This window comes from Lycorma delicatula, chromosome 9 (genome assembly GCF_047948215.1).
Source record: "Lycorma delicatula isolate Av1 chromosome 9, ASM4794821v1, whole genome shotgun sequence".
NCBI lineage: Eukaryota > Metazoa > Arthropoda > Insecta > Hemiptera > Fulgoridae > Lycorma > Lycorma delicatula.
The window spans coordinates 41574106-41598376 of record NC_134463.1 but is presented as its reverse complement, the minus strand read 5'-3'; the positions used below and the strand labels follow the sequence as shown (position 1 = coordinate 41598376).

General features: G+C 32.6%; 2 protein-coding genes across 3 annotated transcripts in view; both read right to left on the bottom strand.

Moving 5' to 3' along the window:
- The window catches only part of LOC142330556 (UDP-glycosyltransferase UGT5-like), a 78571-nt gene that overhangs the window by 30416 nt on the left and 23884 nt on the right, over window positions 1-24271 (bottom strand). Inside the window, exon 1 of one of the 2 annotated variants that reach the window (XM_075375907.1) lies at window positions 16848-17849. The exons of the other annotated variant lie outside the window; for it this stretch is intronic. Within the exon in view, the coding sequence (XP_075232022.1) occupies window positions 16848-17681 (834 nt within the window). The 5' untranslated portion in view covers window positions 17682-17849. Of the gene's footprint in view, window positions 1-16847; window positions 17850-24271 lie in introns of those variants that run through there. 2 annotated transcript variants of the gene reach the window in all.
- Window positions 1523-4696, bottom strand: LOC142330557 (UDP-glycosyltransferase UGT5-like). Its single transcript, XM_075375909.1, has 2 exons — window positions 3568-4696; window positions 1523-2341 (listed from the first exon to the last, which is right to left on the bottom strand). The coding sequence occupies exons 1-2, from the start codon at window positions 4408-4410 to the stop codon at window positions 2330-2332; spliced, it is 855 nt and encodes a 284-aa protein (XP_075232024.1). The 5' UTR covers window positions 4411-4696; the 3' UTR covers window positions 1523-2329.

Sequence of the window (24271 nt, the reverse complement as noted above, 5' to 3'; positions counted from 1 at the left end):
TGTTTGGGACCCATAACTATGAATCATGTAGACTTATGTTTGAAAAATTAATTATGTTAATTTATCTCTGTGGTTATATATGTTTGCTAAAGAATAGTCATTTATTCTTAAAAAATAACAATATCTGTTTTTATCAGAATAGAAAACAGAACTTTTTCATATAATTAAGCATAATACTTCAGCTTATGAGAAAGGGTCTTATGCTTCGTTGTCATTTTTTATCAATTGCCGAACAATTTGAAAATTTTTCCTACCTATTTATTGAAAATGCAATAAACGATTTTTAAAATTACATTTTACTCTGTTGTCTTTTAATTGTACTCTGAAACATTATAACTCTGTTGATGAATTTTTAAATTATGCTAACTGAAAAGAAAATAATTAATAAAAACTAAAAATAAAAACAGACCTCAAAAATAATATTGCTAAAAACGTTCGAATAATTATATTTTTATTTATTAACTAAAGTAAAATTATTTACAATAAAAAACTATTTTTGAATTCGATGTCGGCCATAACTAGCATAGTTAGATAAAGTTAGTACCTCCACCGACCGCTAGGCGGCTAAACGGGACTCCCACATGTAAAATGAGATCTCAGAGCATATAAGAGAGAGCCGTCTCATGATCATACTCGCCTCAACATCACGGACTGGAGTCCGGAACAGAGCCCAGCAGAGATGCGTCCTGAAGGGCAGCCATACCAGAAGCGGATGAAGAGCTTCTACACAACCACTCCTATTTCAAAACTTACAGTAAGACAAAATAACCCAGCAATTGCGACTCCTCCGGAAAAGGGGACGCATTGCTCCCTCCTTATAGCTAGTGTCCCGTTGTGGCGTAGCCACAACGGGACACTAGCCTATTAAAGAGTTAGCACCGAAAGGACTTCAGTGGACGGTCTGAAGGGGGACGGTCGGGAGGACAGGCTTTATAAGCCTAGCCTTCCGCGGTCGGCCCATGAAATGGGTTCGATAACGCTGGTTTAACAACGGATTGGAATGCAATTAAATCCGTCTTAAATTCACTAAATTAATAATAAACAAAACTTGAAAAACTAGATCCGAGATTAAAAATAACCCTTTTAAAAAAAACAAGCCCGATTAGAATGATCCAGCAGCAAGGGACTCTGTCCAGGTTCTGCGATGAAGTAGGGAGTAATAAACTCCTGCCAACTTTGCATTCCATTCCATCATACTTCATCTTAATTCGCCAAGGTATATATAATTGGTGATAATATATCTACCTAAGCATCTATTAAGTTCCGGGTTCGAATCCCGGTTAGGCATGAAATTTTCACACGCTACAAAAATTGTTATTCATCTTGGTGGTCCCGGAAATAAAAAAAACACAAAAAAAAAAGAATATTACAAAAATATATTTTAAAAAAGCTTTTATTTAACTAATATTAATATTAACATTAATAAAAAAAGGAAACAAATTAGAAAAACCCTCTAAAAACTAAAAAATAAGAATTAAATCAAATTGAGAATTTAAAAAAAAATATATATATAATATATTAACAAATATAAAAATGCACTGAAAAGTAAAAAATAAATTATATAAATATCTAATAAATAAATGTAATAGAGACTAAAGAATGATAATATAGACTGTTATTAATAAACTAGTCAAACAGGGAACAGAGCAACACGATACTGGTGTAAGCGGTCAGCGGCTAAGGGTGTCGAGCCGTTCGGTTTTTTTGGTATGTTTCCTAGCATTATCATCGAATCTGGTTAAAATTTATATGTGATCATTCTGAAATTATACTCTTTTCATAAAAAAATATCAAAATCTTTCACTAACATCGGAGATATTGCGTCATACATTAAAAAAAATACAGTCGAACTGATAACCTCCTCCTTTTTTTAAGTCTGTTAAAAAAAAATGGTTTATCTGCATTCTATTCAAGTTGTGCATAAAATATGTACTGAAATCAATTTTCTATTGCGGCTACTAAATCGTGAAGTATTTTGTAGTAATTCTTTTATATTTAATAATGATTTTATCTTCAGTATTATTTCATGCGTTTGTGTTTATATACATGAGTTGTAACATATCTATTTTTTATTTACGATTTGTTTTTATTATTATAATTTATCTTATATCGATATGATCCGTAGTATAATATATTTTTATGAGTTCAAGAATAAAGATTTATTTATTTGATAAAGGATTTTTTGATAAATAGTATTTTTTATTGTTGATAAGCGACCGCAACCAACGAATTACAACCATTGATGAGAGATGAATGTCGGTAGTTCGTGAAAAATACCAAGTCTGAATGGGATTTGAATCCAGGATTTACCAGATGAAAGGCCACTTTCCTAATTGAATACCTGGAATTTTTAATGAAACTGGATTACCAAAAGTCAAAAGAAATATTCTTAAATATAGCAACTCTAACCCAACTGACTAATATCTCTTGATCCAACATAAATAGACAATGAAGAGTATCACAGATTGAACGATTTTTTTTCAGAAGGTATAATCTCTTATTACACTCTATTATAGAAGTGCATCTGTGAACGACAGTCCTTGCTCATTTTGTAATGGATTTAACAAATCGTGTTCTTCAATGAAGTTGAATTTGTACTGAAGTGAAAATTAAAGTAATATTCAATATGGAATTGTTAATTGACCATGAAAAAATATGTCGAGGCACTGCTTCCAGGGATTAGACATCACTGACAGATGACTGTCGAGCAGGTACATCTGCTACATTTCCAAGACTTTTTGTGTGTTTTTTTTAATATTGTTTGTTTTTTCAAATATTTTTGTAAATGAAAGTATAGTATTTGAGGGAAAAACAATAAAAAATAAGTTTATCGAGAAAAAAAAATTAAATATTAATACTCTCCAGAGGAATATATAATGCTACACAATATTAGGACAATGATATCTGAGATAAACTTTTAAAATATAATAAAATGTTGAAAGAGCAAAATATCTAATGGATATCCATTGAAAACAGAGAAAATACTGGATAATATCAGGAATAGGTAAAGCTAAGCCCTATTATCTATCTATTTAAGAAAAATATCATATTATCTGCAGTTTTGAGAAAAAAAATTATTAAAAATTGAACACGTATCAATTCAACCACATAGGAGAAAACAGTACCGCAAAATTTCATAAATGTTGGAAAAATGCATTTTGACATAACTTTATAATATATACTCAAAATGAACAAATTAAATGCTAAAAGATTTAATTACAACATTAAATCAATCATTTTAAACATTTGCTCAGTCATTTATACAACTATATTTAAATTGTAGTTGATTTTTTAAATCATCAGGTAAAATTATGATCAAAGGATTTCGCTCACTTTACACGAGACCCTACTTGTTCTGTGCCTAAGAACTAATCGCCTGCTAAGTTTGACGCTGCCACAAGTCCTTGGAAATCAGGTTTTATGAGTTATTATTTAGTAAAAAAAAAAAGGAATAAAGTATACAGGATGCCAGAGAAAGTCTTTTTTCTTGGCTTTTTCAATTAATATTAGAGTTTTATAAATTAATTAATATTAATAAAACTTGTAATTAAAAAAAAAAAATATTACCTGAGATAATTTTTTTGGCGGTTTTACATGTATTCCTCCGACTTCAATAACGGCTGGAACAAAAGGCCTTGAACCATGCAAACTATAATGCGTATTAACTAATATTAAACTGGTATTTTTTCCTATTTCTGCTAACGGTGGAAGATCATTTCCAAAATATTTTTTTCCAAAATAATCTGATTCACGTGTATAAAAATAATTAAAAGCTAATTTTGAAAATATTAAAGTAACGGTGTTATACGTTCTTTGCCAAAAATTCATACGATTTTGATAACCGTTAAATATGACGGATACGTACGATGGATTATCCGGGTTTCCGAATCTCGAATTTGCCCACGGAAATAGCGTACACGAACTTAACGCTATCGATGGCACTTTAAATCGATTTACAAAACTTAATGTTATATCATTATTAAAAAATTCAGTAATTATTAAATCGAATTTTTCATTTTTTGAATCGATTAATTTTTTTACATCAGGAACATCAAATATTTTAGAAGCATTACTTATCGATTTATATAAATAGTAAAGATCAATAAACATATTAAAAGGTGTATCTGCGATTTCGTTAATGTCTAAATTATTAACTAACGATTGTAAATAACTTTTTGCGCTTATATCCGTCAATCTAGGTACCGATTTTTCTTGTGGAAATGCACTTATAACAACGACTTCATGTCCTCTATTCGCTAACTCGATCATTAACGGTTCAAACATAATATAATGACTTTTCGCACCAAATGGAAATATTCCTAAAATTTTACTCGAATTGACATTATTAATATTTATTTTTAAAATAAAAATTAAAAAGTAAACGAGTATATTATCGTATATTATACGCATCGCTGAATGTATTAGATAAATTATATAATGTAATAATTTAAAAAAAAAAGCACTTTTTAGTTAATTAAATAAAAAATCAATTAAATCTGCAATGACACAATTATTATAAACACTGCATAATGAATGATACATAGACACTAATGAAATAATTTTAATAAATATTACGAACTGTAAATAAAATGTTAACTACGAATACAATAGATTTCATCATACTGTTCTTATAAACTTAATTAATTGTACTGCAAAATAAGTATCAATGTAGATAATTTTTTATAGCTGTAGTTGAACGTACTGAAATATTAAGCTGTCTCTTTGGATTGAGATAAAAATGAGTAGTGTTGTTTCATCTTATTTTAATTCTTTAGCTCTCTCACTACACTTTAATAATATAAATAAGAAATCTATTACAATAAATTTTACTGTGATTATGTGATCAGATTATATACAAACAATTATTATTCATATCATGAGGTTAACTAACTAATACACGAGTAAAATAAATGAACTATTTTCCTAACATTCCTTCTTCTCAATCTCTCTCTTTATATATATACACGCACCCATACGCTCTGTGTGTTTGTGTGTGTGTGATAAATACATGCACACTTACGCGCGCGCGCTCACCCACACGTGTTTGTTGCAAAAATAATTATCAAGATTATTATTTTATTATTGACGTTATTTTTAATCATTACAGAGTTTCATTTTCAGCGCAAAAATAAAACTGCAATAAAACAAAAAGTATTTATAATATCAACCAAGATTTTTTTTTATTTTGAAGCTTATAATACTACATTATGTTCGAAAAACAATTTCATACATAACCAACGGATTTGCTTGACAATCAAAAATATCAACAAACAATTTCTCAAACATGGTTACCACTGATATATTAATCAATTATTAAAAGTGCAAATCTATCTTATTTCTTTCTTTTTCCTGTTTAGGCTACGGTAATTACCATTCAGATAATACTTCAGAGGATGATATGTATGAGTGTAAATGAAAAGTAGTCTTGTACAGTCTCAGTTCGACCATTCCTGAAATGTGTGGTTAATTGAAACCCAACCACCAAAGAACACCGGTATCCACGATCTAGTATTCAAATCCGTGTTAAAATAACTGCCTTTACTAGGACTTGAACGCTGGAACTCTCGACTTCCAAATCAGCTGATTTGGGAAGACTCGTTCACCACCAGACCCATGTGGGTCACCGTGTCACCACCGCGTCAAAAATTTCAAAATTTTCTAAATTTGCAACAAAAAATCACGAGTTCGTTAGCCTTCATCATTTACTGAAACAGCACCTCCTTGTTCATTTTCGAAAATAAATGGCTAATAATGCACCAACCCGTAATCCACACCAAACAGTGATATTTTTTTCGGATTTAATGGTAGCTTTGAATCATTTGTGAATTGGAATTATCCTAAATACAGTAATTTTCTTGTTTAAAAAGCCATCTAGCCAAAAATGAGCCTCATCTCACAATATTATGTTTTAATAAATTTTGGATCTACTTCGAGCTGTTGTAGAGTCCAATCAGCAAACCGTCTTAAGCCAAAAATGGTCCCGTGGCTTTAATTTTTGAGCTATTTGAATCTTATATTAGTGTAGACCGACCAAAATCTTGACGCGAAATTCGCTTGTTGTTGTTGTTGAAGAAAGGCCCAATTCTTGTGAACGATGTAAAACCGATAAATTTCGATTTTTACGAATACTTACAGCAGCAATATTCTCTTGACTCCTTGCATTTCTTTGTGAATTGATGTTTTAATATCAAGATAAATGCGTTTTTTTTCAAATTTTTTAACCAAACAATGAATTTTGCCTTTGTTTGGCCGATTATGTACTCCATAAATATCGCAAACTGCTCGATACGTAGCTGTAAAAGATTACATTATTTATTAACTTTGTTGAGGCGTCTAGTATTCCATGATGATTTGTCATAAACTACTTAAAACAAATAACGCTTGAAAAATTAAAAAAAAAAAATCAACGTCGCTACCACAGTCTGTCAATTTTTTGGGTTCAATTTGAAAAATCCCTATACATTGTAAATTTACTTATTATTGTTTATTATTTTGTCTGTAATTATAAAATTTATATACTAAACGACTAAACAAAAGTTAATTTTGAATAAAGTTAAAAAAATTATGATGCAATTAGTAAACAAATAGTAGATTAACCGGTTGCATTATCCTTCTCAGATAAACGAATTATTGCTTATCACATGGATAGGATTCCCATTAATGATAACGACAATATTTGTATTACCCGAAAAAGGTAATTTTTCAGTGTTTTATCAGGTCATAATTATTGTATAATGATGAAATCAATTTCATTTGTAACTCTTTTGTGTATTGTTTTGCTCGGAAGTGCCTTAATAAAATGTTAAGCTTAACATAATTATTAAATATTTATTATTCATGCGTATATTCCCGATTAAACTATAATATCATCTCATGGGGCTCTCTTAAATAGTCAGAACGAGTTTTTAAGATACAAAAAATACATTGTCAGATCATTAATCCGCCGGGTTAGTCTAGTGATTAAACTGGTCGTCGCAAAGTCAGCTGATTTTCGAAGTCGAGAGTTGTAAGGTTCGAGTCCTTATAAATGCAGTTGCTTTTATACGGATCTGAATGCTAGACTGTGAATACCGGTGTTCTTTGGCGGTTGGGTTTCAATTAACTACAAGTCTCAGAATTTGAGTCTGTTTGAGACTACAAATTTATCGGAACCTTTCTTTTACTCGCCAGATTGTGAATAGATGCTTTGGCATCTCTGCAGAGTACTATTGACATCATGTCACTGTGCTGTTACTCCATAACCTTACATAAATAAAATAATTTACATAACCTAAATACATTACGTAAATTACATAAATAAATTAAATAAATAAATTATCTGGAACCCATAATCATGTATACCGATATTTAGGAAATTACGTACGTTAACTTATGTCCTTTTTTTACATTATAACAAGATCAATATAGGGCCTGAGTATAAATTATTATGAAAGTTATAAAAAGTGTAATAATCGGAGCAATCCAGAAAGGGACAAAAAAAAACCCTTTTTGTAAAGAATAGGTCCATTTTAACGATCGTCCTTTGTTATACTGCTCGCTTCACACAATGAACAACTATTTCTACAATGAGAAAAGCTACCGGACCTGGTTATGGAATCCATGAGAACGAACAGGCTCGTCTATCGTTCTCACGCTTCGAGTTGAGTTCGGTCAAGCAGGTAAAGAGGCTAGAAGTATAAATAGCTCTGGAAGACTAGTTAAAAATGAGGTTTCTTCACTGCAGCCACGCGGTCCCCCCAAACCCTTCCCGGACACACGAGTCTCTGGAAGATTAATATTATGTTGTGTGAGCAATCTATTCTTACTTCTACTTCTTCGACAAAAGGCGATCGCCGCTCCCAAATCACGATCGCGAATCAGTTTTACCACAAATTGTAAGTTCCCTATCTCCTTTCCTTTCAAGAAAGAAGAAGAGGGAACGAGCCCAGCAGTCACCTGCCCAGCAGCCACCGACAGCATAGAAGAACGAAGAAAGAAAAACCTGCACTTTCCCCCGTTCAGCCCTTCGAGGCCACGGGAACATCAAGGTTACTGATATGTAATTTCGTTTACTACAGAGTCTCGGAAAGTGCAGGCCAAAGAAGAATGAAGAGGTCATCTGTAGAAGAAGAAAAAGAAGAAAGAAGACCCACTATGCGACCCGACGTCACGGACAGGAGTCCGGAAAAAGAGCCCAGCAGAGAAGCACCGTGAAGGACAGCCATTGAAGAAGTGGATGAAGATCTTCTCCTTATCCATTCCTTAAAACATCTTAATACTTACAATTAATTAAATTAAATCAGCAATTGCGACTCCCTCCGGAGAAGGGGGCGCATTGCTCCCTCCAAACAATTAGTGCCCCGTTGTGGCGTATTCCTCCTAGCTTATGAAGCGTTAGCACCGAAAGGACTTCAGTGGACGGTCTGAAGGGGAATTACGTCGGGAGCACAGGTATTAAAAGCCTAGTCTCCCGCGGTCGGACCCAGAAATGGGTTTGAGAACGCTGGTCCGAACGAATATGGAACGCTATTCACAAATCCGTCCATAAAATTAAAACAAAATTTTAAACTTTGACCCGATATTAAAATAAACCCTTGAAACATGCCCGATTAACAGAATCATACAACAAGGGACACTGTCCACGCTCTGCGATTCAAAGGGAGAAATTTTGTGAAACTCCCGCCACTTTTGCGTTCCTTTCCGTTCCTAAAAATGAGTTCTATTAGTTCTTTTCTGCGAGACGTTACTACATCAGTCCAGCGAGGAGAGTCTTGAATGGATTCAAGAGTCACTTCAGTTCGTATTGAACTGGAGTTCGATACGAGTAAAATGACGCCACGAGTAACTCTAGTAAACAAGAAATACTATTGGTGAGTTACAGTAAAACTATAAGTGTATGTGAAAGAAATAAAGAAATAAATTTCATTCATAAACTGTTAGGGTAGACAGCAAAAGTATTTGCAAGTGAACTTTATACGATTGTTTGTTTAAATAAGACTAACGGCTAAAAAGGGTTAAGACTAGCGGTTTCTTTTGTTAATGGGTTGGAATTCTAATTTCTTATTTACCCTACTCTTTACCTGATCCTCTACCTGGAATAAATTCCGAACGATTATTTATTTTGAACCCTGTCTTGTGTGTAATCTATATTTATTATTTACTATTGACATTTATCACTATTTGATGTGTAATGTTTTTGAATGCTATATCATTGTTGATTACGTTATATATTATGCACTGCTTTTATGTCATATTTACTGTTTTGCTTATGTTATGCATTATGTCATGTACTATATTATGTATTAATTGTTTGATTTGTTATTATTATTAATTTGTCTGGTTATAATTAAAAAAAATTTAAACCAATAAACTGTAATTATATAAAATTCTAAACTGTCAACCTGTCAATAACCTGATCTAGCCGTGAACCACGCGACAATATTTATGAATGTGTAATCTTTACTAAACAGAATGGTCATTATTTTCAAAAAGAATAAAAATGTCTATAATTACCAAATCAGGTAATGGATCTGTTTTCATGTAACTCAACATAATACTTTGGTTTACGAGAAGGGGATGTATTATGCTTCGTTGCTATATTATAATAAAGAGCCGATCTGTCAGAAAACATTTTCCACCAATTTATTTAAAATACACTTAAAAGATTTTCTTTTACGAAAACAATACTGCTTTGTTAATCAATTTTTAAATCATATATAAATGCGAAATTTTGTGGATCTGTCTGTTTGCAAAAGCATCACGTGAGAACCAACCGACGGATTGCTTTCAAATTTTCAGACTTCGTGTTATCCAGGAAAGGTTTTATAGCCATAGATCGAGAACCCTAGCTCCGTTGGAGGTAGACTATTAAAAATATTTATTAAAAACACAAAGATTAATTCTTTTACTTCATTATATTTTGTCACCATGGCAACAGGAAATATAATGGCGTAAAATGACTAATTACTTCCTTATACAAAGTAAAGAAAATATTGTGATCGCGAAGAATTTCGGTTTTCAGATTTCAACAGAAATATTCATTTTGATCATTCCTGAATCCAATTTGACTAGTTTCAGCGGTGACGTCTGTACGTATGTATGTACGTATCTCGCATAACTCAAAAACGATTAGTCGTAGGATGTTGAAATTTTGGATTTAGGACTGTTGAAACATCTAGTTGTGCATCTCCCCTTTTGATTGCAATCGACTGAACCAAAAGTGCCCATAAGAGCCCAAAATTAAAAAAAGAAAATGATTTTGGACTTTTTCTTAGCTGCAATAATAAACTCTCATTGAGAGCTTTTCAACGATATGTTATAAATGGTACTTATTTTCATTGGTTCCAGACTTATAGCCAAACTTAATTAATGTAATATTTGGATGTTACAAGGGGAAGGCACATCGGTTCGAATCAGACTTAATCCCCCTTTTTTTTAACTTTTTTTTCAATTTTAAATTGAGTTTATATTTTATATTGATTTATTAATAATTATTAACTTCTGATTGTAAAAAAAATTACAATAAATAATAATTCAATAATAACAATAAAAAAAAAAATAAGAAAAATTATCAGAAGTTATTAGTGAAATAAAATTTTATATACTTTTCATTTTAGACAAATGTGTATATGTAATTAAATAGGGGTACAAGGAAATCATGTGGTGTTCACATCAGATTTTTTCTTTACGGGGTTTTATAAAGGATTTTGTGTATATGACTCCAATACCTACAGATCTACTCGATTTACTGTCCTGCATTACTCCAGACATGCTGGTTAAAGTACGGAACGAACTTTCCTATCGGTTGGATGAATTCCGCTTGACGAAAGGTGGTCACATTGAACACTTAAAAAGAGAAAAACAGTAACATACTTTTTCATTTTAATTGTGATTCATTATTTTAAGTCAAAGTAAAGAGATATTAAAAGCTTTAAAACCAGATATTCTGTTTTGTAAACCCTTCTTTTTAGTAGCATGGAAACTGTTTCATATGATTGTTTGGGTTAAAGACACAATTAGTAAGCCTTTACTTCATGTGACACACCCGTGTTAAATATTTTATTTATAAAGGTCAGCTTCTATTAGGTGCTCTTATTAGTGTCAATTAATAGATTCTGGCACACTCTATATTTAAACCGACCGATAGTTGTATGCAAGGTTCCAGGGTCTCAGACTCGCTTAACAGTATAGGAATTAGAACTTTTCACATTACATGTACTGTAAATTTTCTGAAATTTCAAGTACCCATCCTCCTTAAGAAAAAGAGGCCGGTTCATAACATAATAATTAATCCATTGATTGAAGATAATTAATCGATTAATTTTTATGTAATGCAGTAAATAATTTGTCGTGTTTGTTTTTTAGGTCATATTTAGTTTTGTATCACTGACTTAGTTGAGTCTATAAGTAACAACTTTATTTCGTTCGCTGATTGATCTAAACGTAATGAATACCATAATGCTAATAGAAAACAACTAACACATTTAATTTTTATAATTTAAACTGAATTATATACGTCAAAATAAATATTTTATTCTTATCGATAGACATTAATATATTATATAGATTATGTAACTGCTCCCGAATTTACCTGAATGAATCAAAGGAAACTGTGGTATCAGAGGAGTAACGATAACAAAATGTAGAATTAATAATTAAAAATATAAATACGTGAAATAATATTAAAATAAGTAAGTGGAAATATTAAATACATAAAATAATTACGAAATAAATTACAATTCAGAAGACTTTAATGAAAATTATTTGAATACATATTTAAATACAAGTGAACCATACATGCGGAAAATTTAAATTTTATTTTATTTATTACTTCCTTGTAGGAAGTAAAGGAAGTATTGTGATCGGGAAAAATTTCGGTTTTCAGATTTCAACGGAAATATCCATTTTTACCATCCCTGAATCCATTTTGACTAATTTTCGCGTGATTTATGTACGTAGGTACGTATCTCGCATAACTCAAAAACGATTAGCCGTTAAGATGTTGAAATTTTGGATTTAGGACTGCTGTAATATTTAGTTGTGCACCTCCACTTTTTATTGCAATCGACTGGACTAAAAGTGTCCATAAAAGCCCAAAATCCAAAAAAATTGGATTTTGAGGTTTTCAACGATATATCTGTTACAAGTGGTATTTATTTTTGTTAGTTCCAGAGTTATAGCCAAATAAAATTTTAATTAATGAAATATTTGAATCTTATAAGGGGAAGGCACGTCGGTTCGAATTCAACTTCATCTCCTTTTTTTAATTTAAATATATTGACTTATTAATAATTATTAACCTGTGATTGTAAAAAAAAAATTACAATAAATAATAATTCAATAATAAGAATAAAAAAATTAGAAGTTGTTAATGAAATTAAATTTTATGTATTTTTTAAAATGTGTATATGTAATTTAATAGCCGTACAAAGAAGTCATATGGTGTCCACATCAGATGTTTTTTTATTAGTATCTATTTAAACACATACACAAAATTAATATTGTTTATATAAAAGAATATCTTTCGATTTGATTTTAAATAATTTGGTAGAAGGTTAATTTAAATAGTTTGTTAAATTTAGAAAAAGATGAAAATGGAACCATAATAAGACACTTTCTCGTAAGCCAATGTATTATATTGAATCACAAAGCATTGTGTTCAGTTACGGAGTATTATGTTTATTGTACCAAATACTTTTCTAAAAACCATAGGCCAGTATCATCAACGCTACTTTCCCTTCTTTAAACGCTTGATAAGTCACGTCAGTCAAATAATCAGTCTGCATGCTTGTAAAGTTTCTTTTAAACTTGCGCTTATACAAACTCAAATCAAGTTGTTGCCGTATCTTGTTCTAAACCATCTAACATCTGTGAAAAATGTGTATTTTTTAAAAATTGTCATAAGTTTTTTTTTTTTTAATTAATACCGCTTTAAAAGAGAATTATTCAAAGAATATTTTAATATAGAAAACCGGATATAAATTTTTAAAAAGATATATTTTCACCTTAAATTTTTATTAATTTTTTTAAAGTTATACTTCTTTTGGCGCGTTAGGAGAAACTGATCAGAATGTATTTCCAGCAAGTTACGGAAGTTGCGCGCGCCGATGTAACACACCATGAAGATTTGCGCAGGCCCAAGTGGATCAGTTTGCGTGTAGAGCCTAATTCAGTCAGTCGTTCAGTGCAATTAAGTGATTAGCACGTGATAATCACGATTCAATATCTGTTATGTTTACAATACGTGTTGTAAACATAACAGATATTGAGTCGTAATAAATATATATTTATATACACGGATTTCTGAAGACGGATATTTTAAACTGTGAATATTGCTGTTCGTATTCATAAAACTTTATTTATATTGCAGCGAATATTTTTTTTTGTGAAAATTTTTTATCAAGATTTGAGGTTATATTCATGTAAGCATTATTTGTTATGAGTAAAATTATATTTTTTAATGACACTGAAAATAGCACCCATCAGATAAATTCTTGATTTTCCATAAATAATTTTAAATTTACCAAAAACAAAATTGTTGATAAAATACACTATTATAAAATAAAAATATTTATATCATATTTTTCATATCATAAGCCACTGATAACCCTCGTGCCTATTCAATCGTCATCCGAAGAATTAATAGGACTAAGTTAATCGAAATATATTCGATGAACTTAGTTTATATGATAACGAATACTTCAATATTATTAAACTGTATAAAATAAATATTTTTTTAAGTGTTATTTATTCAAACTTTTATTCATGGTATTTAATGTCGTCTTTCGATCGTTTGACTAAGTTCAAATTTGTTTGAATGCGTAAAAAAATTATTTTTTTATTCACACCAAGTATAACTTCTTACGTGCGTACATAAGTACACATGAGCTTCTTTTTTTTAAATTTGTGTCGATGCGTCTCTCCTGCTTTGAAACAATACAGAGTGCTTCTTAAATGGTGGGCTGGCGGCTATACTTTTTTGGATTTTACTTGTAAAACTAAACAAAAAATATCCTTAGGAAAAATGGCAATTTCTCTTTCGTTATCCACCTGTCCGCTATTTCGTTATTTTTATATAAAGATGTATATCTCAAGTTCTGATAGAGGAATCATATTAATATTTGGTAAGCGTTTTTATTATAAAGTTTCAAAATTATCAAAAACTCAAAACTTAAATCTTCGCAAATTACAAAATGGCGGCCATGTTTATCAATCCGTTATATCTCCATAAATATAAGGAATATCAAAATGAGTGTTTTTGCTAAAATATTAAGCCTTTTATTTTGAAAAAAAAATGATATTTAATTTTTTTAAATCGGTTAACAAATAGCCGAGTTATGGCAGAAAATTGATGAAATTTTGAGTTGTTTTCATGTCTTCCACTTTAAGTTCAATTCGATTAAATATAAATTGTTTTTATTTATTGTTAATTCTAGTATTGCAGATTAGTACCAAATTGAGTAATAATTTTCTCACAATAATAAACCTAATAATTAAAAAAATAAAACAACTCCCGGTGATAATCTTACGTTAAATGCTGTAGAACATTAGCTATACCTGTTTTTTTAACAAAAGTTTACAAGTTATAGGAGATGTTGAAAGTGTCCACCATTAGAAATTACACAAGTCTCCAGTCTTTTTCTTACAAGATTGTCTTAACCGTTCAAAAATTCCACGAGTATTCCTAATTTCTTGAAATCCATTTTGGATCCTTTGTTGAAGATCCTCAATGTTGAGTATTGGAGTTGAATAAGCAATATGTTTCAAATAATCCCACAGGTCGAGGTCAAGAGGGTTTAAGTTAGGTGATCGGGCTGGCCCTCCGCGGCTTATTAATTTTTCATAGAAAGTTTCATGCAGGAAATCTGTTACCAACTGACTGAAATGTACTGGAACTCCATCGTGGTGAAACCACATATTTCCTCTTAATTATGGAGGTAAGTCGTCCAAAAAGTGTGGAAGATTTTCGGTCAAACGAGCAAGATAATTTTCTCAATTTAAATGATTTGGTAGAATGACAGGACCCAAAAGATAATCATTAAAAATACCTGCCCATATGTTCAGGGAAAATTCTTGTTGATGGCTACTTTTGAATGTACCTTGAGGATTCTCGTCGCTCCAGATACGCTAATTGTGATAATTTTGAACACAATTCTGTTGAAAGAAGCTTCATTTTTACATTGTTAATACGATCAGCAGTAATAGTCTCTGTGTAAAATTATTCAAAAGTGAAAAATTAACATCAATTGTTTTATTATTATGTAATATTAAATTTTATTGTGAGAAAATTATTTCTTAATTTCACAATAATTTACAATAGTAGAATTAACAATTAATATTTAATCGAATTGAAAGTGGAGAACATGAAAACAAACACATAATTATAACATTAATTTTCTGCCATAACTCGGCTATTTGTTAACCGATTTAAAAAGATAAAATGTAATTTTGTTCAAAATAAAAGGCTTAATAGTTTAGCTAAATACATTTGGATACAACTTATATTTATGGAGATATAACGGGCTGAAAAATAAACATTGCCGCCATTTTGAATTTGTAAAGGTATTTAAGTCAGATCTTTTGCTAAATTTTAAAATTATATTACAAATACGCTTATCTAATTAATGTGATTCCTCTATCCGAACTTGGAATATAAACTTTTATATAATAATTTACAAAATGGCGGACAGGGGGAGAACGAAAGAGAAATTGCCATTTTTCCATACGATATTTTTTGTTTGGTTTTACAATAGAATCCAAAAAAGTATAGTCAGCCCACCATTTTAGAAAAACTCTGTATATATAATAATATGAAATTAGCAACGTTTTCTGAGTACGTAGAAATATGTTTTCAGAATACTTATATTTTCAATTATGAAGTGAAGTTTCTTCTCAGACGGGGTAGAGGTGGCACTATTGTTAATGGACCCGTCTTAAAAAGTATAGGAAAACTCTTTTGTATGTCGTCGAATATGTTATTTTGATTTAAGATATATTCGTTTAATTTCCAAATTTATTTGGTGGGAGTATATTGAATAACTCTCGGATATTAGACAAATTTCTGACTTGCTATTGTAAAATTTACATATTACTTTAGATTTCTTAGTATTTTTGTCTTAATTTCTACGATTAGATTTTCAAAGTTTTATTCTGTTTTATGTAATGTTTGAATGTGTTATTTATATCGATAAGTTAATTGTACATCGGATCAGTTTATTATAATCTTGAGTGAATTATACTTGAAAAAATTTGAAACCATTTCGAAAACGGTTGGATGTAATGGCAATACAACCTACAATGTGATGAAGAAAAAATTATGTAAAGAGATATTTCTAATATCTCTCAGGTTTCGGGTTGTATCCCCAGGGAGTGGATTTTTTATCATTTATATATTCATTTATCTTATTTTATTTATTAAAATAGAATATATACTCTCGCTCAAGGTCGCAGTAAAATAGATAAAATAATTTAGTCTTTTTGTACCGAGTGAACTACTTAAAAAAAAAAATTACGAGCGATTCCGTCTATTCGTACCATCATCATAAGTATAACAATTTTCGGTTAGGCATTCTGAACACAAACCGTTTATTATAATTTTAATTAAATTGACTAATTTTTAATTTACACTTTATAATAAGATGACGTGAAGCTTTTTTTAATTACTTATTAAGTAATTAAAAAAGTATTTTAAAAAAACACCTCTGGAAAGAGGTGTTTTTTTAATTATTACTTATACTTTTATATTAATTATATGAACTGATTACAGCTATGTTTGATAGAATAGCTTTCAAAAATAATTTACTTGTATTTTGTATTAATATTTTAGCAATTCTACTTAATAATAACTAATAAAAATGATACAAATTTACCTTAGGTAATGTGCTGGCTTGAAACGGAATATGTAATCCGCCAACTTCAATAACTCCTGGCATTAAGGGTCTTGCCCCGTGTATTGTAAAATGACTATTAAAAAGTAATAGACTAGATTTCTTGGCCAACTCTTGCAGAGGAGGAATATCTTCTCCAAAAAACCCTTTAGCGTGATATTCCGATAACACATCGACTCGAAATTTATACAATAATTTTGCGATAAAAGTCTGTAAACTGTTCGATACCCGTTGTAAAAAGTCCATTTTATAACTGAATTGACTACATATGCTCGGTATATAACTCGGATTATCGGGGTTTGAAAATCTTGCATTTACCCAAGGCAATATCGTACTGAACGTAAAACCGATTATCGATGTATTAAACTTTTGAGCGAACCCCAAATACATATCGGTATTAAACATTTCAGCGATAACCAAATCAAATTTTTCATCGGATGAATTTAACAAATTTTTAACCTCCGGATTTTCGAATACTTTTTGGGACAAGTTGACCAAAACCGTCATCATGGTCAGTTCGTTTATCGTGCCCGTCGGAATATCCAATAATTCATTAATATTTATAGCGCTTATAAGAGGGATAAAATACTCTGATACATCGATATCTCTTATATTTTTGACCGGTTTTTTCTGTGGAAAACTATTTATTATAACCAACTCGTGTCCTTTCTTAGCTAGTTCTAAAGCTAACGGTTCGAATGCCGAATAATGACTCTTCGCATTAGTCGGAAATATGCACAATATCCTTTCACTACCGACCTTATTATTTAAAATTAAAATAAGTTGAAATAATAAAAATAAACTTATTTTAATCATTGTTAAATAAAATAAATTAAAAACCGTTCGATAAATAGTTGTTACTGTATTAAAATTATGAAATTTTTTTAAAAATTTCACTCGTTGAATTATTCATTCGCTTAAAGACCGATTGTTCACAGTGAGGTACGTAGTAAGTTAACTGTTACCACTCGACTGTACAGGTACGTTTGATCTACATGTATATTGTTATACAACAGTTACTGGATATTAAATGCATGCTGCCAACCTTCTAACCTTGAATATTCCACTTGCATTTGGTTTTCAAGTGACTGATTTATCCTTCTACTACAATGTCGTGATGGTCCATATATGTAAGTTTCTCACACAAATATATATATATATATTTATATATATTCATAATAAGTTCTAACTTATTTATGAAAAAGTAAATGTCATTATTGTTCATAAAATTAATTATTATTTCAAATTAACAACAATAAAAACTAAATAAATAAAATATAAAAATTATCATATTAATTAATTATTATTTTAGTTAAAAATGTGCATTGATTGTAATTATTTTTCAAGACAGTGTTTCGTTTCAGTTTTTAAAAGAATTTAGATTTCACTTATTTTATACTATATTCGATAAATTCAGCTCTACAAAGTAGTCAGATTATAAAGGAAAAATAAAGTGTAAAGTAGTATTGTCGATCGATTGATCGAGTGCCAAATAATCTCATTGTATTAACGATATCGGAAGATTTTTTTTCTTAACTTCCGGGTCCACTGTTAGGCATGCTTCTGAGGATGAGATGAATGATTTGTGTGTGAAAATGCCATGCCTAACCGGGATTCGAATCCGGGACCTCTGGATGAAAGGGCTAGAGACGCTACTACTCGCGCCACGGAGGCCGGTAAAAAGTAAGGTTGGGAGGTTAGTTTTAGAGAAAATGTACATCACTAACTGAAGACCGCTGGAGAAGATATAAGTACCTCTTTATCTTTTTAAAATTAGATTTCTTTTTTTTGGAAATGGTCGAGGGGAAAACAGTAAACATAAATTTTTCGACAATTGACGTGAGATTAAGTAGTTAATAGCGATCGAGAAAAGAACGATGGTGTATATGTTAAGCTAAATTTGATTAACCCGGTGATTATGCATCACTACTAGTGAATTTTATTAATCGCCTCCAATGTAGGAGAATAACATACGTATTTGTATATTTAACGTTAATTAGACGAGATTAGCGAACGAAGCAAGCGTAGGTTATGTTTGGTTAGGTTATATTGATATAACTCACCGGGCTTAATATATAACCCACCGATCTGAATACTATATCGGTGTACTTTGGTGACTGGGTTTCAATTAACCACACATCTCAGAGATGGTCGACCTGAAACTGTACAAGACTATACTTCATTTACATTCATACATATCACCCTCTGAAGTAATACCTTTCGGTGGTTCCGGAAGCTAAACAGAAAAAAAGGTTATGTTGATGTACGATTCGTCACTGCACAGAATCAACATAATGTAACCAAAGCATAACCTACGCTCGCTAACCACGATTAATTAACTGTAATGTGTTGATTATTTAAATAATAAATTCAGTAATTACTGCTTGCAGTCGAGTTATTTTAATATGTAAAATATGTTACGGAGAATATGAAAATGACCGGTTATTTATTTTGAAAAAAAACTGTAAATTATTAGTGTTAACTGCCCTGACCTGTCTAAATTGTTTCAGTTGTTTTTATTTTTTTTTTTTACGTCGGAAGTGGGAAAATTCGCCTCAACGAAACGCCCAGTAGCTCGTACATACTGGGTGCGTGGGGTTCACCGCCTACAGTGGGACGCAATAAAAACCACTCCCTCACGCAACGTGATGCTGCAATTGCCGCCGATGGCTAACCTCTGCACCACGCGCGTCACGAGCACACCTCACAATCATACAAATATTTACACCTCTCATTCACACTCTATTTACAAATATATATATATATATATATATATATATATATATATATACTACATAACACATTCAGACACATTTAGAATCAATAATATATACAGCTCAGAATACATACACCACAGCTATCCCGGCCTCAGACAACAGGAACGCGTCCCGCGGGAGCCATTGGTGACGACAATGCTGAGGCACCCCCGCCACCCGCCCTAGAAGGCTGACGCCCATCGCTACCCTCAACCGACATCTCCGTTGTCTGCCACTATCGTTTTCTGTTTTAACACCCTTTTAAACCAACGGGAACACGCAGTCCATCCCTCACCGGAAGAGAGCATCAGCCGCATGACTTCCCCCGGCGAGTGGTATCGTCACGTGGTATCTCCTGCCTCCATCTGAGGCACACAAAGAAGGTGTGCTCCACCGTATCCACGTCATCACAATACTGGCACAGTTCTGTGCGCCTCTTTCCGATCCTGCAAAGGTAAACCCCGAACGACCCATGACCCGACAACCACTGAGCCGTCCAGAAGTCCATTTCTCTATGCAGTCTATTTACCCAGGCAGCCATCTCTGAGATCAAGGCGTAGGTCCAGTGCCCCTCCTTTGCAATCCGCCACCTTTCCTGCCAGTCAGCCAGCAAGCGGCGCCTAGCCTCCTCTCTACCTTCTGTGGCTCTATCTCTTGTTTCTTTGGCCAGTAGGTAAAACGGCAGCATACCAGCCACCATCAGTGAGGCATCCAATGATACCATCCGGTAGAGCCGCGCAACTCTTATCGCCAGCCTCCTGTATATTCCATTCAATCTCCGGGCATTTCTCATCACTCCAAATGCCTCCCACCATTCCGGTGCCGCATATAAAATCATCGATAGCACGGTAGATGCCAGCATTCTGAGCTTGATTGTCTTAGGACCCCCGGCATTGGCCATAAGCTTCAGCAATGCCATTTTTTCCGCCTTCATGGCCACTTGCTTCATGTGAAGTGAGAAATCCCAGAGCCACACTCCCAAGTATTTTGTCACTTCCTTTGGGGCGATCATTTCTCCATCGACTTGGACAGCAAAAGGGGGTATACGCCGCCTCCCCGTCATTGCTACAATTTCAGTTTTCTTAGCTGACAGTTGCAGCCCTGCGTTTGAAGCCTTGATTTGATCTTCTCAACGGTTCTCGTAGCTATCCCCACCACCTTCTCCAGCTCCTTCGCCGCCACTACTACCGCCAAATCATCGGCATATGCCAATAATTATACTTCCGGCAACCACTCCTGCTGAAGGAGGTCGTCGTACACCACATTCCACAAGATGGGCCCCGAGATTGATCTTTGCGGCACGATGACATCCTCCCTCTCCTTAGACGTGATACTTAAGTTCCTTCCACTGAGGTACAACTACATCATCCTCAACAAGTAAGGTGAAATGCCTCGCTCCTCCAACTGCCGCAGTATGGCTTCCCACCTTACCGTATTAAATGCATTAGCAACATCCAAGAAAACGACTAGGGGAATCTTTCTCACATTCCTAGACCCCCTGACCACCGCCTCCACCACCTCTTTCACTTTTTTAACAGCATCCACTGCGCTTCTTCCTTTCCGGAAGCCATATTGCTTTACCGAGAATCCCATAGTTCTCTCTAACTCGTCTTCCAGCCTGTTTGCCAGAATAACTTCGAAAAGTTTTCCCAGGTTACCAGTTAGATAAATCGGTCTGTAACTCATTAGGCCCCCCTCTCCACCACTCCCTTAGGGAGGAGTTCTCCTCCCTAAGAGTAGTTGTATGGCGAGAGTAGTTCTACTCTCGCCATCTTCCATGGTATTGGGAATCTCTTCTTAAACAGGCTTAAATACTTCCAAAAAAGTAATCGGGGAGGCCTCTACTAACGCCCTCATCGCCTCCGCAGGCACTCCATCCATCCCTGGGCTCTTTCCAGGACGGAGTCGAGAGACCGCGTACCACAGCTGCTCCGAAGTGATACGCGGTATCTCTGTGGCCGCCAACTCCCTCCATCTCAGCATCTGGGAAGTGACCTTCCCAGCCTCTTTGTTACCAATTTGTATGCTATGTCCCAGGGGTTCTCCTCCAGCTGAGTACAGATCTCCCTCCGTCTATTCTGCTTGGCTTTGTTGATGGCTCTTCGAAGGCTCCTTGCAGAATCTTTCCATTCTGCCATGGCTCTCTCGTTCTCCTGTCGGTTCTCTCGTCTTCTTAATTTTGTGAGGATACGCCTTTTGCGAACGCATATCCTCTACAGAGCGACAATCTCGTCCGACGACCAATATATCTGCATTGGACGCGACCGCACCTCTCTTCTCTTCAAGGTCGAAGTACAAGCATCCTGGATGACCTCGTCAATATCAACCTCCTCTCCGTCCTTTTGTCGTGCCTGCGCCAATGATTCTACAAACGCCATCTGTAACCACTGAAAATCCGAGAGCCCAAACATCTATTGCCCAGCTCGTCTTTCTTGACGTAAATCTCTATGTCCAACTACCTATACCAATACTTGTAGTATAAAATAGGGCATGCGGCAAGTGTATATATTTTAAAGCCCATTTAAAAATAAAAAAATAGTTCACAGCAGCTAGATAAATTGATGCGTTAATAGACAGTGACAGGTCAGACTTTGAATTAATATCATTTACAATATGTGAGCTAAAAGTTTGCCCCTCACCGCTGTATCTAGTGTGCTAGTCATTGTATTGTAGTAGTCTGTTGTGTTTGAATTTTATATACAAATTTGCAGTATTATTAATTATCGGATGACATCATCTGGTTAGATAGTAAGTACAACAAACCCCGCTCACTCGTTCCCCCCAAAGTCAGCCGACAGTTCGGTTGATAAATACAGGGGCAAAAGTTGGAAAATCGTTTGTATAATTATATCGAACTACAAGGTGACAAGGTTGAGAAAATAATTTCGCAAAAATCTTGTATTTTCTTTGTCAGGTCAAGAACTTTCCTAACGGCCCTTGTATTTCATTTTCTACCGATAAATCCGGTCGTTAGATAAATTGAATTTAAATTAAACTGTAATAAATATTAATCATAAATGAGATTACTACACCGTACTCGTTCGTAAGAAACTTAAATTCACTCGATGTATATCGAGATAATATTTGAAGTTAAACGAATTTAAAAATAAAATTATCTTATGATTTATATAGGTTATGTATGGTAAAAATAAATGATAAGAATTTATTCTTATTCCCATAAGATGCATTATCTATTTTTTAAATTTTTTATCAAGGCAATTGTAAACAAAACTAGGGTTTTATGTACTTCAAGGATTTTAAATTTCAAAAGATAAGCCTTTTTCAGTTTTAACTTAAATACTGCAGCAGATACGACTTATCACAGAGCAAATGAATTTGATATGAAACGTAATAAAATTAATTTTTATCAGAAGGAAGTTTAGATGTAAACTACCTTCTGATAAACTAAACTACAACGACTCAAATTTATTTTTAAAAAAAACAACTAAAAATAATGTCGTCGGTAAAAAAAAAATCATGCGTCTCCCAAGTATTTTCAAAGTTGATCAGTAGGAGTTGGGAAAATTTTAATGACTCATTATTACTGGACTCATTAAACATTTAATAAACCAAGTGCGATATAAACTCTAAACCACAAATTAAAATAAATATTTTTATTACTACGTAACATTGCTATTTTAACTATGCAACTTAATATTGATTTAATACATGCTTATAAATCCACATGGTTCGTCTGGTGGTGAACGCGTCTTCGCAAATCAGCTGATTTCGAAGTCGAGAGTTACAACGTTCGAATCCTAGTAAAGGCAGTTGCTTTTTTATACGGATTTGAATACTAGATCGTGGATACCGGTGTTCTTTGGTGGTTGGGTTTCAATTAACCAAAGAATCTCAGAAATGGTCAACCTGAGACTGTACAAGATTTATACTTCACTTAAACTTACATATTATCCTCATTCATCCTCTGAACTAATACCTGACAGTGATTCCCGGAGGGAAACACTGTCAGGTATTAGTTTAACAGAAAAAAGTACATGCTTATAATTTAAAGGAATTTATTTACAAATTATGCAATTGTTATTTATTTTCAGCTAAATAATTTAACCCAAACGAAGTGAAATAAAGATGATTTCTTAAGTAGACTCTCAAAATTCAAAATATAAAACCGAGTAGTAAAACAAAAAAAAAAGGCTGAGTAAATATCTCGAACGACTTTTTAGCCTTATGAAATGAAACTTACAATGATAAAAAATCACAATAGTTAATCATGTTTATTTGTCTGCGTTTTATTCTTTTTGTAATTCTTTTAAAGAATTCTTTATTTAGCTATCTTAAATATTTTTACTTTCCGGTTATAGCTGCTAAAACATTGTTTCTATAAAAAGAAAGTTTACCGATCAATCAACATTTTCGGCATAATGATTTTTGCAAATATCGACGTTTCAAACAATATGACCTTAGTCAAAAAACAAAAAAAAGTTATAGAAATTTTTGGAAGATGTATTATTTATTTGTATTAACCTATTTTGATTAAGGTAATTTAGAAGACGACACCGAATATCATACGTACCTATGAACATCCGGAAAATTTCCATCAGATTTTTTGGGTTCCTTAGGTTCAAAACGTAAAAATCCCGTGAAAAACCGCATATGCCCAAATTGGACCGATTACAATATTTTCCCTTCTAA